The sequence below is a fragment of the Capricornis sumatraensis genome, chromosome 22, assembly GCF_032405125.1.
Source record: "Capricornis sumatraensis isolate serow.1 chromosome 22, serow.2, whole genome shotgun sequence".
Taxonomy (NCBI): Eukaryota; Metazoa; Chordata; class Mammalia; order Artiodactyla; family Bovidae; genus Capricornis; species Capricornis sumatraensis.
The window spans coordinates 34,194,365-34,214,377 of record NC_091090.1 but is presented as its reverse complement, the minus strand read 5'-3'; the positions used below and the strand labels follow the sequence as shown (position 1 = coordinate 34,214,377).

The 20,013-nt window shown below is 40.2% G+C and overlaps 2 protein-coding genes across 2 annotated transcripts in view; both read right to left on the bottom strand.

The window, feature by feature from the left end:
- LOC138069278 (zinc finger protein 184-like) overlaps positions 1-20,013 on the bottom strand; it is a 1,142,341-nt gene that overhangs the window by 431,519 nt on the left and 690,809 nt on the right. The gene's annotated exons all lie outside the window — the stretch shown is intronic.
- LOC138069302 (putative olfactory receptor 2B8) lies at positions 5,471-6,406 on the bottom strand. The gene has a single exon (XM_068960556.1). The coding sequence runs from the start codon at positions 6,404-6,406 to the stop codon at positions 5,471-5,473; it is 936 nt and encodes a 311-aa protein (XP_068816657.1).

The window sequence follows — 20,013 nt, the reverse complement described above, 5'->3', positions numbered from 1 at the left end:
ATATAGAGGACAGAAAGGGCAGTGGCACCCCACTCCAGTGCTCTTGCCTGGAAAGTCCCATGGATGAAGGAGCCTGGTGGGCTGCAGTCCATGGGGTCACTGAGAGTTGGACATGACTCAGTGACTTCACTTTCACTTTTCACTTTCATGCACTGGAGAAGGAAATGGAAACCCACTCCAGTGTTCTTGCCTGGAGAATCCCAGGGACAGCTGAACATGGTGGGTTGCTGTCTATGGGGTCGCACAGAGTTGGAAATGACTTAAGCGAATTAGCAGCAGCAGCAGATATAGAGGAAAATAAATGAAAATAAGAGTTATTATTCATTTCTTTCATCCTACTTATTTTTCCTCTCCTAACTCAGATTTTCACTATTGTTTAAGACAAAAATTTCTACATAGTTAATAAATGGAAATACTCTAACTTTATCCTAAGTACAGAGACTGCCTTCTCTTGGTAATCCCAGTTTCAATCCAGAGCCTGAAAGAATGGCACTTCTAAAAGTTTAACATTTTGTGTATCCATCATAGCAGCAAAGGGGCATGATTTCTTCCATGAAACTCCTTAGTGCAGCAAATTCTATAAATTTTCTTTTTAATATGACTTGCAGGAATAAAAAGTTACCACATTGACTTCCGTGTATTTGTACTTATTTCAGAAAACACTGAAATTACACCATATATAAACCGGTATCATCTAAGTGATATAAGCTAAAGAAAACATTTCCTTCTACTGTTCATCCTCAAGAAAGAGTTAAGAGATCACTCTAAAAGTGGTTGCATGTACAGTGCGAGTTTGTGGCTGTGTACCTCTGGCTGTGTGTAATAACATAGTAATGTGTGTTATTTAAAGCCAAATGTAAACCACATTGAACATGCTGTGGAGGAATATGAGGAGAAATATTCTTTGGGAAGTACTGGAGGTTTTTCCAAGATGGGGACTAAATTCAGAGAGAGATTGATATCATGATAAAATGACACATTGATGACAATGGTGCTCACTTTATTTATATTAAACCAAACAATTTTCAATGAGTGGATGCATCATTAAGAAACTTTCTAAACAGAATCCTCACATGCATGAAATAAGGACTTTAAAATATTTAGTGGGCACTGCTTGTGACCGGCTAACACAAAATCAGGACTGGGCTCCTGAGAAAGGTTTTGACAACTAACAGTGACATTCCATTGATCCTGAGTATCCCCAATAACCTAATGGAAATGCCTAGGATGCTTCATTGAGACTAAAGCCACAGGTATGGCAACAGCTTCCCTGGTGGCTCAGAGGGTAAAATATCTGCTTGCAATGCAAGATACCCAGGTTCAATCCCCAAGGAATATCCCTGGGTCAGGAAGATCCCCTGGAGAAGGAAATGGTCACCCACTCCAGTATTCTTGCCTGAGGAATGCCATTAACAGAGGAGCTTCATGGGCTACAGTCCATCAGGTCACAAAGAGTTGGACACGATGGAGCGACTTTCACTTTTCACAACTGAAGAGTTTCACTCTCAAAAGAAGTTAAAATTACCCTCAAAATGGTCACCTAATTAGAAGAACTTGCAGCTTCTAAAGACATTGTGGATTTAATTCACTACAAAATGGTTAAAAGAATCCACCAAACAATATAAATCAGAAGAATAGATTGTTTAAAAGGAGCATGAATACCCAATCCCTACAGCTGCCTCAGGGACACCTTCCCCTGAACCCTCTGATTCAGGAGGCATACAACTTCTCATTTTTGCATTTACACAGAGAACCCCTTCCCAGGAAACCAGGTCCACAACACATTTCCATGCAGTGTGGTTCCGAGTCTGCCATATCAAGTTGAACTATGCTACAATACTGAAAAGACGGAAGAAGCTCTCAGTCATAATACAAACAGGCATCAGAAAAGAGCACGCCTGCAGAGGAAAGGCTTGACAGACTACTATAATCTGTTCTTCCGTCCTCAGTGACCCTGGTTAGCGGAACCCTGGGCAAACAGTTAACACTGAAATATACTGACTAGGAGATAAAAGAGGATATTACAGGGGTCACTATATGCTGACTACCATTCTACAGTATACAGACTACAGTTGTTCTAATGAATAGAAGTCCTAAAAGCCAGAACACAACTACCAAGGTGAGGACACATATCAGGTGAGAAACTCTCAAGCCTTCCTTGCTGACTTGTACGATACAAGATAAACAAGTGAGAGTCCCTCATTTATTTCACATAGTCCATTTTAAAAACCTAAGTTCAGGAAGCAGTGTCTGGCTGGTTTGTGGCCTCACAGACATTGCACATGTTGTTGCTCTTGTTCTGTATTATTTTCTGATTGTTAGTCAGTCTGGTGCTGGTTAATAACTGTGTTTCCCGAGGAAACCAGAATTGAAAGAGACACGTTTACCCCAACGTTCATTGCAGCACTGTTTACAACAGCCAGGACATGGAAGCAACCTATATGTCCATCGGCAGACAAATGGATAAGAAAGCTGTGGTACATATACACAATGGAATATTACTCAGCTATTAAAAAGAATGCATTTTAATTAGTTATAGTGAGCTGGATGAAACTGGAGCCTATTATACAGAGCAAGTAAGTCAGAAAGAAAAACACCAATACAGTATATTAATGCAATTATATGGAATTTGGAAAGATGGTAATGATGACCCTATATGCAGATCAGCAAAAGAGACACAGATGTAAAGAACAGACTTTTGGACTCTGTGGGAGAAGGCGAGGGTGGGATGATTTGAGAGAATAGCATTGAAACATGTATATTATCATATGTGAAACAGATCGCCAGTCCAGGTTCGAACATGAGACAGGGTGCCCAAGGCTGGTACAATGGGATGACCCTGAGGGATGAGATGGGGAGGGAGGTGGGAGGAGGATTCGGGATGGGTAGCACATGTACACCCATGGCTGATTCATGTGAATGTATGGCAAGAACCACAATATCGTAAAGTAATTAGACTCCAATTAAAATAAATACATAAAGGAATTGTGCTTCATGGGAGTCATACTGATACTTCAGGCTTCCAAGGTGACACATTGCCTGAGCATACTGTGTTCACCTTGTATTCCTCAGAAGACAAAAATGATGAAAAATTCTGAATTTCTCTTGGGTGTGTAGAGAGTTCAAACTACAGATGGGATCAAATAATTTAGCCAAGGCATGGGGACACCCACTGCAGCCATTTCACAGATATTAAGAATTCAAATAATTCCCTAGTGTTCCAGGGTATTGGCTCCCTGCTTCTTCTGCAGGGAGCATAGATTCAATCCCTGTTCTGGGAACTAAAGAGGGAAAGCTTGTAAAGGTAGATATCATTGGAAAAATTTACAAAATAGAACTGAACTTTAGGTATGTGGTATCTTTTAAGTGATTTTTCTTTATTATTATTTTAGCCTGGGATCTAGATACCTTTATTATCTGTAATTTATTCTGAAGTAAAATACACATCCAAATGACACTCAGGCATTTGCTTAAAACAAATAAATCTGTTTGGTGGCAGTCCTTAGGAGCAGGCAAGTAGCTGCTCACTCAGGAAAATGGCCTTTGTGATGTCATGTGACCTTGAGGGTTTCTGCATCAAAGAAAGTATCATTGAGGGATTTGTAAGTGACTCTTTGGGCATAACTATCAAGACCTGATTGAGTAATAAGAGAGGGGGAAATTTCTCACCATTCAGAGTACACAGCACTCCAAACTGCTTTTAAACAGGTATATGTTCAGCATTACTGTGGGGTCAAAATCCTTGGTTTCACAAGTATTTAACTCAAGGGTGAAGAGTGTGGTGCTGTTAAGAACATAGATAGAATCTTGATCCTGTATATAATTTACCCACACTGCCATGTCCAGCTTGCAAGACCACTTCTCAGGAAAATTGGCTGAGGGGGTTCAGGACCCAGGAGGATGGTTAGCTGCTAGGATAGGGAACTGTATGATAGTTGTCACGCTTTTGTCTCCACTAAGAGACATAAATGCACTTACTTGCCTAGTGGTACATGCTGGGGAAATCTACCAAAATCATAAATATTTCTTTGATGACAACACAGTCAAAGCTCTAGCCTCCAGAGAAAAATCACTGTTTGTGACATTTAACTTACACAAAAAAACAGAATCTATACCTGAAAATAAATTTCTGCTATAAACTGAGCTATAATAGGGATCTAAGAGCTAGTATGGCAGATTAATTTTTTCTGGAATGTTTATTTTGTTACTCATAATTCAGAACTCTGTGACAGTTATTTCACAATTAGACAGCTACTACTAAAGCTTAGGCACATATTTTTAAATTAATAGACACAATATTTGCTTTTTCAATTTCCTTCTGATGAGTCTGAGGACATCTCCACCAAACATGGGATTTCCTGGGAATCAGGGGCCATTTTCAATATTCACTAAATTCAAATTTCACGGGAAGTTTGGCAGAGGAGAGATTTTAAGGTCTTAACCAATTGATGCCTAAATCAAAGAGTTTATAAAATGGCATGATGAGAATAATCTAAACATATTTTACCTTTTGAAACTTTTGCTGCATCACAGTAGGTAAAATGTGTAGAATAGGCAGTAGAACTTGGGTCATGTGCTGCTCAGATATAATGCCCTCGAAATTTCCTCATTTAAAAATCTCATTTTAGAGAGGAACTAGGTGGTTCACAAAATTAAAATAACCGACTTTATACCTCACATAGGTGTTTTCCTCCTGCTGTGAACAAAAATACATGTAAGAACTACCTGGTGTTCTTACCAACGAAGGGCTACCAGTGTCACTGCCAGCAGTGCATCATACCCTTCGCTCAGTGAGTCCTAGGTGCGACCTTCTCTGAAATGATCCTACACAACATGGCTGCTGCGCTGCTGAGGTTACAGTTGCACCTGATGTCTGAATGGCTTTACCGGGATTAATGCAGCAAGATTTTCTTTGATATTCAACTTTATTTTCCCCACAAGTGCTCCACCTACATCAGTGAAAAACATCTGATCCAACCATCAAACCAAAGAATTTTAGTAGAGCCATGATCCAAATAAAAGAATGAATGGTATCTTCTAGTAACTCCTAGAAAATATTATTAATAATATTCCTTACAGTGTTTCAGTGGTTTTATGTTCTTATTTGGGCTTCACGTAATATAGACACATGTCTTTTTGCAAATAGATACAGAACAATGTACCCAAATGGGAGTGCAAATAAAAATCCTTGGAGCTGTTAAAACAGTAACTACAAAGCAGATGCTGTCAGAACACTGAATCAGCATCTCTGGAAGTTGAAATGAATACATGAACTTAGAAACTGAACACTCACTTTTCAACATGAAGACATGGGCCCAAGTAGGACAATGCAATGATGGGAATGAAGGAAACAAATTCCATGCAGAGTTGTCAAAGGAAATTTTAGATTTCCTTTCCTCATGGGACACACATATATATCTGAGTAGTTCTGACTTTCAAAGTCTTTTCATTAAACTGTCCTCCTCAGCCATCATCTGGAGTCAGAGTCGTTCCAAAGCACCTTCTTCATCGCTCCCTTCACATCTCTGTTCCTCAGTGTATATATGAGGGGGTTGGTCATGGGGATAATGACAGTGTAGAAGAGAGACATGAACTTGTCCTGATCCTGGGAGTCGCTGCTGCTGGGCTGATAATATACATAGATGGCTGTGCCAAAGAACAGGGAGACCACCGTGAGGTGGGACCCACACGTGCCAAATGCTTTTCTCTGCCCTCCAGTGGACTTTATTCTTAAGACCGCCCAGACAATCCGACCATAGGAGACCATGATTAATGAAACAGGTGCGAGAAGCATGATGACACTGGCAAAGAAGGTCGCATACACATTCATGGTGGTGTCAACACAGGCAAGTTTGAGAAAAGAAGGGATCTCACAAAAGAAGTGGGCTAATTTATTTCTCCCACAATGAGGTAAAAGGAAGACAAGCACTGTCTGCAGTAAGGAATTGGCGAAACCAGTGATCCATGAAGCAGAAGCCATCAGGGCACACAGACGGGGGTGCATGATTACTGTGTAGTGAAGGGGCCTGCAAAGAGCTGCATAGCGGTCAATTGCCATAATTCCTAGAATACATTCCGTACCTCCCAACGCCAGAGAGATGTACATTTGAACTATACAACCGCCAAAGGAAATGGATTTGTCTGCTCCGCTGAGATTAAATAGGAACTGGGGAACAATGCTGGTGGTGTAGCACATGTCCAGAAAGCTCAGGTTAGAGAGGAAAAAGTACATCGGGGTGTGAAGACGTGGGTCCAAGTAGGACAACGCAATGATGGTTGTGTTTCCCAGCAAAGTGAGGATGTAGAAGATCAAAAGAACCACAAAGAAGACTAGCTCAAGTTGGAGCCTGTCAGAGAAGCCCAATAAGATAAATCCAGCGAAAGAACGTTCATTTTTCTGTTCCATCCTTTGTTAGCACATGGCTCCTGTCAAATCAAGGGTTTAGTAATTTATTAAAGGTATCTTCCAAAAACAGTGCAGGGATGAAGAAGAAAATCTGTCATGTTCAAAGAGATGGTCGTGTGGTTTTATATGCAACTATTTGAATAAATGATGTACTCATTGAAATAGAGCTCTATACTATTACAGAAAGTTGTATATTGAGTTATATGTTGATAATTAATAAAATAACAAATAATAATAATAAACTCAAATAATGAACCTTGGTTTGCATCAGTCACTCATATAAAATGCCTTTTTCAGATTGAGTTTTATAGGATTAAAGTATGATCATTTTATATGTACTTTTTAGAGAAAGTGAGAATGAGGGAAATCAAGGGAAACTGATTAGAAAGAGTAAGAAAGATGTAGACAAAGGGAGAAAGTTTATTTTAAATGTGTATCTCATAATTCTACATGACTGGATATGCACATAGATCACATGTAATAGGGGCTTCCCTTGTGGCTCAGCTGGTAAAGAATCAGCCTGCAATACGGGAGACCTGTGTTCTATCCCTGGGTTGGGAAGATCCCCAGGAGAAAAGCTACCCAATCCAGTTCTGGTCTGGAGAATTCCATGGACTATATTGTCCATGGGGTCACAAAGAGTCAGACAGGACTGAATGACTTTCACTTCACATGGAATATAATAATACAAAATAATCTCTAAAATGTATTCACATATAGAAATTTATGAGCTAGAATGTAGTTGTACAAAGGATTATATTACATTCAAAGTATCACTATGATACTGCCTCATGTAAACATTTTGGCAGAATAGTTACTCTACTCCTAATACATGATATTAGTGAATGCTATATCCTGATCTTTTTGTATAGTACTAAAAAGTAAATTGCTTAGAGCCTAAAAAATCACCTTCAATTATACTGCTTAGCTCTTGCCCTTAAGATACCTAAAATTGCTAAACCTATTTAACAAGAACTCCAAAAATGTATTCACTGTGCATAGTCAGTTCATGGGCTTTCCTCTTGGCTCAGTGGTAAAGAACCCACCTGCCAATGCAGGAGACGCAGGAAACACCAATTCAATCCCTGGATCGGGAAGATACCTTGAAGAAGAAAATGGCAACCCACTTCAGTACAGCATATTCTGGTGAGATAGAGTCCATGGAGTCGAAAAGAGTTTACAAGTCTTAGCAACTAAACAACAGAAGTAGTCAGTTCACAGTAGAAATTCAAAATCAGTGACCTGTACTTACATTTTCTTTCTGTTGATTTCATTTTCATATATTACCAACAACTAAAATGCCTGGAATTCCTATAGGAGACAAGATTATTCACTATCAATATTTGAATGGCAATGAAGAACATATAAATGAGGAAGAAACAGATCAATCATAATCTCAGAAATAACACTTCTAATCACTATGGACAGAGTTTGGCCAGCTTAGGGAGAAGAGGCTGACATAGGAATTCCTTTGCATGCTGGTCATTGAATGAATGTCTTCAAGACAAAGAGAATCAGGGAAGCAAAACAGAGCAGACAAATGTGCTAAGCAAGGATTGATCTCAAATGGAATAGCATGAACCTGATCCCATAGAAAGCTGGAAAATGACTCTCCAAATAGAACTATCTGCTGGTAAAAATATTCTGTCATCACATACACAATCATGCTACCTGAGCATTTCAAATGGGGCAGATAAAGAACTGAATTTTAAATTTAATTTTAACTCAGGTAAATGTAAATACCTAGTCATTTAAATGAATCTAGTTACTACTATACAGAATAACAAGCTGTGGAGCATGCATTGTGTCAGAAGCAGTCCCACCTTGACAAAAAGGCAGCCTTTTATATATCCCACGAGTCTGTCATTGTCTGCATGCTGCCCCAAACACATTCAGGAGACCTCCTGGCAATATGCCTCCCATTCAACTGATGGCAATTTTTTGAAGAAGGAAAGAGCTGTGGAGCTATCAGTCAATACTCATAACAAATATGGTGTGGACTGGTACACCAGCCAGTAGAAAGATCTGAGCTGGACACTGAAAGCATTCATACAAAACGTAGAGTCCATTCATAAGTGTGTGCAAGGGTGGAAGGACAGTCACCAGTGTACATTGCACATCACCTTGTCATCTGCCTAATACACCAATAAATTAAACTTTCAGATCACATTTTCTGACCCACATTTCTCCTCTCCAATTGAAGAATGATCATTTTTCATTAACAATAAATTAAAAAATGCATTGACACAATAACCACAAAATGGACATTCACTGTTTTAACTGCCAAACTAGTGTGTGGAAAAGTACACATGTTCATTTCTTTAAGAACATGAACATTTTAAAACTACAGGTATTGACAATACACTTTACGAAACATTCTGTAATTTCACACAAAATAAGGAACTGAGGAAAAAATGAAAGTATATAGTCTAATATTTTCACATTCACATATATACTGTTGTTCAATTACTGAAGGACTTGTTTTATTACAGCCAAAAATCTTGTGTTTCAATTTTTCCATATATACATACTGAGACATAATGAATATACTACAATAGAATGAAATGTCTAGGAACAAAATGTCAGCTTCCATAAGGAACAGGTAAGTTTAGTTCTTAAAGTTGATGAACTTCTATAAGAATTTCTGATTCTTTTGCCAACTAACATTTATATTACTCAATGTAACCTTGAAAGAACACTTGCAACTGAAAACAAGCTAACTTCCCAATTCCTAAAGTGCTACAGAGACCAAGATCCAGTCCTCTCAGTTTTATTCCCCTCATGTGAGTGTCCTAAGCTCATTCTCTACCTCATTTCCAAGTTCCTGCCTTTAATACAGCACTGGGCATTGGAACCTTGGTATGTAGACTAAGGACTCGGGTGGCATGAAATGAGTACATAAGTTGACTCTACCAGCACTGGATATCCCTAAGCTTTCCTTAAGCAAGAAGATGCTTTCTCTCAATAATTTTAAAATACCTTCACATGGTACTGAAGATCAGCATTGTGTCTAGCTGGTAGGATGACATAGGAAGGCAATTTCAAACTCTCAGGATTCTTTCTGAATATAATGTCTTGGCTCTATGAGGGACAGCTCATTACGAAAGTGTGAGGTTGGTATGAAACAGCAGTAAAACTGGTCTGGTGAAAACAGTTTACCTGACTGAAGTCTCTGAGGAACGGATGACCTGTACTACTAATTAGCTGATGTTGCCTAGCTGCCAAGAGATAACAATCCTCAGGGAAAATGAATTTCAAAGAGAATGCAAGAGATTACTTAATCCCCCTCTTTTGTAACTTCTCATAAATGACAGAGGTCAGATAACTCCCTAGACTTTGCAGTTATCTTAGCTCTCCTCTTTTAATGCCTTAGGTATTTTACTAAACACTGGAGATTTTTTCACACAATTGTTAAAAAAAAAATACTGCATATATAAATAATAACTCATTCAGTTGCTTAACTTTAAATATAAATTAATTTTCACCCTATATTCGTAACCACATTCTTTTTTGTTTTATAATTAAATTTATTTATTTTTCATTGAAGGAAAATTGCCTTACAGTATTGTGTTGGCTTCTGCCAAACATCATATGAATCAACCATAGGTGTACCTATGTCCCTTCCCTCTTATGCCTCCCTCCACATCCCACCCCACTAGGTTGTACAGAGACTCTGTTTGACTCCCTGAGTCATACAGCAAATTATAACCAACTTCTAAGAGATCACAGAGTTAAAGTTTAGGCAGATTCTAACCTTTAAGGTAATATATTAAATGGCAACACCCACATTTTACTCCCAAACTTCTAATGTGGCTAAGGAAGAACACCACGTCCTCTATAACATTGTTCAATTTCTATCGGAGAGTTGTAATAATTTACTTAACCAAACAGAAAAACTATTGACTTGTTAAATGGAACTTCCGTGGTTTGCTTCAATTCAAGTCGTCTTTGCATTTACAATGCACATGATTGAGTTAATCAAGATAGCTATAATTGCTAAAGTAAACTGAAAGAAACTTGAAGGGTATTGTGGGTATTGAAGTTTGAAGATCAATCAATTTCAAAACAGCTTATACACTTGACTATACAAGGAAAGGCAGGAATACTTAACATCTGTCTATGGAAGGCTTTGGCCTAACCATCAAATACAGCTTCAAAAAATATAAAATCTCTTTTCCCCACTAGAACACATTTTGTTCCAGAGTAATAGACCACTGTTAGTTAGAAGTATAAGCTATCTCAGAGAAAGCTATTTAGGTTGGAAGCATCTTGGTTTTTTATGTTATTAGTCACAAAAGCACAGAGAACTTTGATAATTAACTTACATTTTATAGCCAGTCATTTCCCATATAAGCATAAATCCTTTTTTTTAATAATATTCTATGTGTAAGGAGAAACTATCTCTTCTTTAAAATAGTCTAAATTAGAATTATCTCAGTAATCTCTCCACTTTAATCCCAACATAATATTTATATTAAATCCCAACATAATATTTATAAGGAGGCTGAGGAAAGACCAATATGGCATAGGATGTTCAGAAATGGAAAGAATCATAGACCTGCTATTAATACTTCTTCCCAGTTCAATCTTGCTGCTGCAAATATTAATTGGCAAAATAATGTTGGCTAATAATTTGACATTATCTAGGAGCAACCCACTCCAGTGTTCTTGCCTGGAGAATCCCAGGGACAGGGGAGCCTGGTGGGCTGTCGTCTATGGGGTCACACAGAGTCGGACATGACTGAAGCAACTTAGCAGCAGCAGCAGCAGGAATGCTTATTTGAAATTACATGCTTTTTATCCCTATGCTGTTTTTCAAAATCCTGTTTTATATTGGAATATAATACAACAAAAGCAGGATATATTTTTTAAAAAATCTACAAGTAAAGATTCATCAAAATAAAATAGTTATTAAAGACCCGGTTAAGAGGATAATAAGATAAGCTAAACACTAGAAGAAAATATTGTCAAGCTGCTTCTCATAGAAAACACTCATATCTAGAATATACAAAGAACTCTCAAAACTCTACAATAAGAAAATAACTCAAAAAACATTTGAGCAGATAACTCACCAATGTAAATACATAGATGGTAAAGATATCTTTATGAAACATGAAAACATGTTTAGCATCACTAATCAGCAAAATGCAGGCTAAAACCATGACGACATATCACCACTTACCTACTAGAACAGCAAAAATAAAAAATATAGGAACAATACCAAATGTTGGTAAGATTGTGGAAAACTTGAATTACTGATACATTACTAATGAGAATATAAAATGATGCAGCGACTTGATAAAAGAGCTTGACTGTTTCTTTAAAAACCGAATATCCACTTTCCATACAGCCCAGTAATCATGCCCTTGGGCATTTATGACAGAGAAACAAAAATTTATTCCGCACAAAAACCTGTGCACAATTTTTCGTAGCAGCTTTATCTGTAACAGCAAAAAGCTGAAAACAACTAAAATATTCTGAACAAATACTGGTACATCCATACCATGGAATACTACATGGCAATAAAAAAGAATACACTATTGATACACACAACATCTTGGATGAATCTCAAGGGTATTATGTTGAATGAAAATAAGTCTATGATAATAGCTTAAATATGATCCCATCTATATAACACCTATGAAATAAGAAAACAATAGAGACAGAGACCAAATTATGTCAATTTTTCAACATAGGAGTTAGAAATGGTTTTACAAAGGGTTCAGGGGAGAGGGCTGCTTCCCTGATAGCTCAGTTGGTAAAGAATCCACCTGCAATGCAGAGGACCAGGGTTTGATTCCTGGGTTGGAAGATCCCCTGGAGAAGGGAATGGCTACCCACCCCAGTATTCCAGCCTAGAGAATGCCATGGACTGTATAGTGCAGGGGAGCTAAAGAATCAGATGTAACTGAACGACTTTCTTTCAGGGGAAGAGCGGAACTAGCTGTGACTATACCCTAAAAGGGGTATCACAAAGAAGATGTGTGTGGTGATGGGATAAATCCATATCTTGATTGCAATGGTAGCCTCAGGAATCCACACGGGGAAAAATCGACATAGACCTAAACACACACAATGCATATATGTCAGTTTCCTTGGTTTTAAATTACATTAGAGTTGTATAATGGGCTTCCCTGGTAGCTCAGCTGTAAAGATTCCACCTGCAAGCAGGAGACTATGTTCGATTCCTGAGTCAGGAAGATCCCCTGGAGAAGGGACAGGCTACCAACTCCAGTAATCTTGGGCTTCCCCGGTGGCTCAGAGCGTAAACAATCTGCCTGCAGTGCAGGAGACCTCAGTTTGATCACTAATGTTGGGAAGATTCCATGGAAGAGGGCATGGCAACCACTCCAGTATTCTTGCCTGGAGAATCCCTGTGGACAGAGGTGCCTGGCGGGCTACAGTCCATGGGATTGCAAAGAGTCAGACATGACTGAGCAACTAAGCACAGCACAGCATAGTTATATAATATAAAATCACTGGGAGAAAATAGATCAAATATATCCAAGACTGCTCTCTACTGACTTTGGACTTTCTCGTCAATCTGTAATTATTTCAAAATAAAAAGTATAAAAAGAAAAAACACTTGAATAGAACAAGAACTAGAGATTGAGGAAAAGAGGGACAGACAGATACAAAAAGCAACAAGAATGGCAAAGAGAGAGAAACGGAGAGAAGAAGCTGTTCAAAAGGGTAGACGGTTCCTGTTCACTCATGACATACTGGCTCCAGATCTCCTCTCCTCCCATGGACACAATGAATCTACAGTTTTACACAGAACAACTTCTTTGAAAAGAAATGTGGAAACTAGCTGGGTGAATCCTATATACAAGATGAATAGGACAAGCCCAAACTAAAATCATTAGAAGATTAAAAAATAAATAAATCATTAGAAGAGGCAGAGACAAAATCTCTACATGAAACCCACCCTTGGAGCCACAATATAGAAGCAGGTGGGAAGTCACCACTGTCAGTTTCTCCTGGAGGAACAAAGTGTCCCACATCTGGGACCCTAATTTTGAAGACTTAACACCTGAGACATGACCCTTCAAAACATAAAGCTCTGAAAGCCAATGAAGCTTGTGTCCATGAAATCCATGAGGCTATAAGGAACTGAGAAACAGTTCTTAACAGGCTCACCCAGACTCACTGTGGCTGTCTCTCCAGGGAACAGCACACAGACACAGACTGAAACCTCCAGCTTCTCCCTGAAAGAAGCCTATTTCCTTATCCTAAAAGCTAAGACTTCTAACACATATCTAGGGGTCAATTGCAATCCTCACCAAAACCTGAGAAGCCAACAGGTTCCATCATCGTGCTCTCCCTCTGTCCCACCCCAGGTCACCAGTGTCTCTGTGAAAGGAGCTTGTGCACCTCTGTGGCCACCCAGGTTTTGGGGCTGCTGTCAGAGGACACACTCCTTATTGTGTAGCCCAGGCCCCTGCCAGGGCTTTCGTTCCTCGTTCCAACAGGACAGTAGTAAACTAAGGAAAAGCTCCTAACTGGCTGCCTGTGCCCCGCACATCCCCCTCTCTTCCCACTTAGGGCTAAATGTGGAAGGAACTGACAGAAACTCTCATCTCCCAGTCATCTCCTGAAAGAGATGAGAGGGTAACCAGCAGGAAGCTCAGGGGTCTCCAAACGGACGAAATAGGCTGCAAGTGTCAGACATGTTTTTCTCTCTCCCTTAAGAGGCAGGAGGAAACAAACTACAACTGTCAGAAGTTTTTCTCTTAAAATTCTGTTGCCATGACAACACCTTGTTCTACCTGAACTTAACTTTTCTCAAACCTTGAGCTAACCAATGCGTTTTTCTTATGGAAATGTTTTTCTTAAGCTATGTTCATGAAACCATGTATTTGCTTTGCATTTGCCTTTCTTCAAAATGGTTCTACCTAAGACTAACTTTTGGCTGATAATCGCTCAACAAACCAGTATTCATATCAATTGTTTTATGGCTGAGGGGTGACACATCTCCTGCCACCCTTTCTCAAAAATGCATATTGTGGGAAAGGGGCCTGGTGAAACTCCGTCAGTCTTCAGATGTCTCTCTTATCCGATTAATAGCTTTCTAATCCAAGGTAAGGAGGAGTGGCTGCGCTTTGCTGGAGCAGCCTTAAAGAAATACCCCAGCCCAAGGTAAGAGAAACCCAAGTAAGATGGTAGGTGTTGCAAGAGGGCATCAGAGGGCAGACACACTGAAACCACACTCACAGAAAACTAGTCAATCTACTCACACTAGGACCACAGTCTTGTCTAACTCAATGAAACTAAGCCATGCCTGCAGGGCAACCCAAGACGGGCGGGTCATGGTGGAGAGGTCTGACAGAAAGTGGTCCACTGGAGAAGGGAATGGCAAACCACTTCAGTATTCTTGCCTTGAGAATCCCATGAACAGTATGAAAAGGCAAAATGATAGGATACTGAAAGAGGAACTCCCCAGGTCAGTAGATGCCCAATATGCTACTGGAGATCAGTGGAGAAATAACTTTAGAAAGAGTGAAGGTATGAAGCCAAAGCAAAAACAATACCCAGCTGTGGATGTGACTGGTGATAGAAGCAAGGTCTGATGCTGTAAAGAGCAATAATGCTTAGGAACCTGGAATGTCAGGTCCATGAATCAAGGCAAATTGGAAGAGGTCAAACAAGAGATGGCAAGAGTGAACGTCGACGTTCTAGGAATCAGCAAACTAAAATGGACTGGAATGGGTGAATTTAACTCAGATGACCATTATATCTACTACTGCAAGCAGGAATCCCTCAGAAGAAGTGGAGTAGCCATCATGGTCAACAAAAGAGTCCAAAATGCAGTACTTGGATGCAGTCTCAAAAATTACAGAATGATCTCTGTTCATCTCCAAGGCAAACCATTCAATATCATGGTAATCCAACTCTATGCCCCAACCTGTAATGCTGAAGAAGCTGAAGTTGAATGGTTCTATGAAGACCTACAAGACCCTTTAGAACTATCACCTAAAAAAGATGTCCTTTTCATTATAGGGGACTGGAATGCAAAAGTAGGAAGTCAAGAAACACCTGGACTAACAGGCAAATTTGGACTTGGAATACGGAATGAAGCAGGGCAAAGACTAATAAAGTTTTGCCAAGAAAATTCACTGGTCATAGCAAACATCCTCTTCCAACAACACAAAAGAAGACTCTACACATGAACATCACCAGATGGTCAACACCGAAATCAGACTGATTATATTCTTTGCAGCCAAAAATGGAGAAGCTCTACATAGTCAACAAAAACAAGACCAGGAGCAGACTGTGGCTCAGATCATGAACACCTTATTACCAAATTCAGACTTAAATTGAAGAAAACAGGGAAAACCTCTAGACCATTGAGGTATGACCTAAATCACATCCCTTATGATTATACAGTGGAAGAGAGAAATAGGTTTAAGGGCCTAGATCTGATAGATCGAGTGCCTGATGAACTATGGAATGAGGTTTGTGACATTGTACAGGAGACAGGGATCAAGACCATCCCCATGGAAAAGAAATGCAAAAAAGCAAAATAGCTGTCTGGGGAGGCCTTACAAATAGCTGTGAAAAGAAGAGAGGCAAAAAAGCAAAGGAGAATAGGAAAGATATAAGCATCTGAATGCAGAATTCCAAAGAATAGCAAGAAGATATAAGAAAGCCTTCTTCAGCAATCAATGCAAAGAAATAGAGGAAAAGAACAGAATGGGAAAGACTAGAGATCTCTTCAAGAAAATTGGAGATACCAGGGGAATATTTCACGCAAAGATGGGCTCAATAAAGGACAGAAATTGTATGGCCCTAACAGAAGCAGAAGATATTAAGAAGAGGGGGCAAGAATATACAGAAGAACTGGACACAAAAGATCTTCACGACCTGGATAATCACGGTGGTGTGATCACACATCTTGAGCCAAACATTCTGGAATGTGAAGTCAAGTGAGCCTTAGAAAGCATCACTACAAACAAAGCTAGTGGAGGTGATGGAATTCCAGTTGAGCTATTTCAAATCCTGAAAGATGATGCTGTCAAAGTGCTGCACTCAATAGGCCAGCAAATTTGGAAAACTCAGCAGTGGCCACAAGACTGGAAAAGGACAGGTTTCATTCCAATCCCAAAGAAAGGCAATGCCAAAGAATGCTCAAACTACCACACAATTGCACTCATCTCACATGCTAGTAAAGTAATGCTCAAAATTCTCCAAGCCAGGCTTCAGCAATACATGAACCGTGAACTTCCTGATGTTCAAGCTGGTTTTAGAAAAGGCAGAGGAACCAGAGATCAAATTGCCAACATCCGCTGGATCATCGAAAAAGCAAGAGAGTTCCAGAAAAACATCTATTTCTGCTTTATTGACGATGCCAAAGCCTTTGACTGTGTGGATCACAATAAACTGTGGAAAATTCTGAGAGAGATGGAATACCAGACCACCTGACCTGCCTCTTGAGAAATCTGTATGCAGGTCAGGAAGCAACAGTTAGAACTGGACTGGGAACAACAGACTGGTTCCAAATAGGAAAAGGTGTATGTCAAGGCTGTATATTGTCACCCTGCTTATTTAACTTATATGCAGAGTACATCATGAGAAATGCTGGACTGGAAAAAACACAAGCTGGAATCAAGATTGCCGGGAGAAATATCAATCACCTCAGATATGCAGATGACACCACCCTTATGGCAGAAAGTGAAGAGGAACTAAAAAGCCTCTTGATGAAAGTGAAAGAGGAGAGTGAAAAAAGTTGGCTTAATGCTCAACATTCAGAAAACGAAGATCATGGCATCTGGTCCCATCACTTCATGGGAAATAGATGGGGAAACAGTGGAAACAATGCAGACTTTATTTTTGGGGGGGCTCCAAAATCACTGCAGATGGTGACTGCAGCCATGAAATTAAAAGACTCTTACTCCTTGGAAGAAAAGTTATGACCAACCTAGATAGCATATTCAAAAGCAGAGACATTACTCTGCCGACTAAGGTCCGCCTAGTCAAGGCTATGGTTTTTCCTGTGGTCATGTATGGATGTGAGAGTTGGACTGTGAAGAAGGCTGAGTGCCGAAGAATTGATGCTTTTGAACTGTGATGTTGGAGAAGACTCTTGAGAGTCCCTTGGACTGCAAGGAGATCCAACCAGTCCATTTTGAAGGAGATCAGCCCTGGGATTTCTTTGGAAGAAATGATGCTAAAGCTGAGACTCCAGTACTTTGGCCACCTCATGTGAAGAGCTGACTCACTGGAAAGACTCTGATGCTGGGAGGGATTGGGGGCAGGAGGAGAAGGGGACGACCGAGGATGAGATGGCTGGATGGCATCACTGACTCGATGGACATGAGTCTGAGTGAACTCCAGGAGTTGGTGATTGACAGGGAGGCCTGGCGTGCTGCGATTCATGGGTCGCAAAGAGTCAGACATGACTGAGCGACTGAACTGAACTGAACTGAACTAACAGACATAAAACATAGAGCTAAAGACTAGCAGGGGGGCACTCCCCATCCCCTTTCTGATGTCTATGTTAGGAGCTTTCTCTGTCCCTTCTTATACTTTAATAAAATTCTGCTATACAAAAGCTCTTGAGTGATCAAGCCTGGTCCCTGGTCCCAAGTTAAATGTTCTTCTTCAGAGATCATGAATCTGACATCATTCAATGTAAGCTATCAGCGGTATACTTTCATATTTGAAGTTATTTCCTGATGGTCCACCTTCCAATCAGCCTCCATCTAGATGCTGACTGAGATCCTCCGCTTTAGAACATTAAGAGGTCTTGATAAACCTTTAAATGCTGGGAGCCACTAAGAATAAGGTGGAGCAGAAATATTCCATAATTGTTAACAAGCTACACCCCTGCCTGAGAGAGAAAGCGGGAGACAGAGACAGAGGTAGACAGAGAAGGACTCTTCTTTAAGCTACTGGATTTTCAGGGTCTTTTTATTATAGCAGCTTAACCTTTAATTCAACTAATAGAGTTTTCCTCTCACATCTCTGGATTTTCCTCCCAATCTCATGAAGAGTCTTAAAATTCTCTATTACCCAATCATTAAATGTTGAGCTGCCTCAACCTTGGTCTTCAGTCTTCTTCTTTCTCTAAAATCTCTCCTCATGTAATGTCCTTCATTCTTTTGGTTCCCAGGAATAATGACCATTAGCAGTTGCCAGAAAATGAAAATAGAATCTGGGTAATAAACTCTAGCCTTTTTTGTCTTTTCCTTGGTGCTTAGTATTGTTTCACTTTCTCATAGGGTACCTGGTACAGAGGCATTGTGTCCCAAACTTCAGCTCAGGGGACTATGTGCAGAAGTGCTGTGAAAGGCACAATTCTAGATGGCAGCAGCAGGCCGTGTGCAGAGACACTGCGCCTGGCACTGGGGTGTGGAGCCACAGGCAGGGCAGCTGCGCCTGCCCCGGCAGAACCGTGCGACCTGCTTCCCAATGATGAGAGACCCCAATCAAGCCACCTGCGGAGGGGCTGTCCAGCAGAGGGCATACTCTTGATGCTGCGCTCCCATTTCTCCATTTTACAACTAAAGGATAAAACTTCCTTTGCTTCTACTTTTTTAAAATATTTATTTTTATGTATTTACTTGACTGTGGCAGATCTTAGTTGTGGCAAGCAGGACCTAGTTGTCCAAGCGAGGATCAAACCCACGTCCCCTGCACTGGAAGTGCAGAGTCTTAGCCACTGGGCCACCAGGGAAGTTCCTTCCTTTGCTTCTGAGCTGAACTCTATCTTGTTCTATTGGCACAACCAACACCCAGCAAAAAGACCATTTTTAGGGCCCAACTTCAAAGAGTTGGTAACAGTTGCAAATGTCTTTGACAGTCAGAAACTTCAAAATTTGTATTTATGATCCAGAACATTTTTATAGGCCCCCCAGACTCGTGGTCATTGCCTAGGCTTTCCCAGAAAAGAGAACTTGAAACAAAGGTTTATGCACAAGCAATTAATGCAAATGAGATACAGCATCAGGAGTGAAAGAAAGGGAACAGAAGGGGAAGAAAAGCGAACTTGTCAAGGATACATTATCAAATTTGCTGTTAGTATGGAGTAACTGTGTGTTCAATCACGTTTGTGCCCCTGAAGCATGTCTTAGGAGACATCCAGTAGATCCCCACCCAGGAGAAGAAAGGGAAAGTAATCTGTTCATCAGCTCCCATTTCCCATTAGTCAAATCTTCACTCTGAATCTGAGCAGTTCCGTGTAGGGCACTTGCTGATGACAGACCTCTGTTTTTTCCCCACTTACTGATTTGTTCTCTTTGTTTTTTAATGTTTGGCCGTGCTACATGGCATGTAGATCTTAGTTTCCTGACCAGGGATGCAACCCTAGACTACTGCAGTGAAAGTGAGGACTCTTAACCACTGGGCCAACAGGAAAGACCTCCCACTGATTGGACTTTTTTTTGTTATTTTTGCTGTGCTCAGTCTTTGTTGCAACTCTTCCTTGCTCCATACAGGCTTTGTCTAGCTGCGGTGCAAGGGCTTCTCATTGCTGTGGCTTCTCTTGTTGAGGACCACAGGCTCTAGGGCGTGCCGGCTTCAGTAGTTGTAGCTCTTAGGATCTTGAGAGCTGGCTGGGTAGCTGCGGCTCATGGCCTTAGTTGCTCCGCATCATGTAGGAACTTCCT

Coding starts and splice junctions, on each gene's coding strand:
- LOC138069302 (XM_068960556.1), bottom strand. CDS start 6,406: ATGGAACAGAAAAATGAACGTTCTTTCGCTGGATTTATCTTATTGGGC.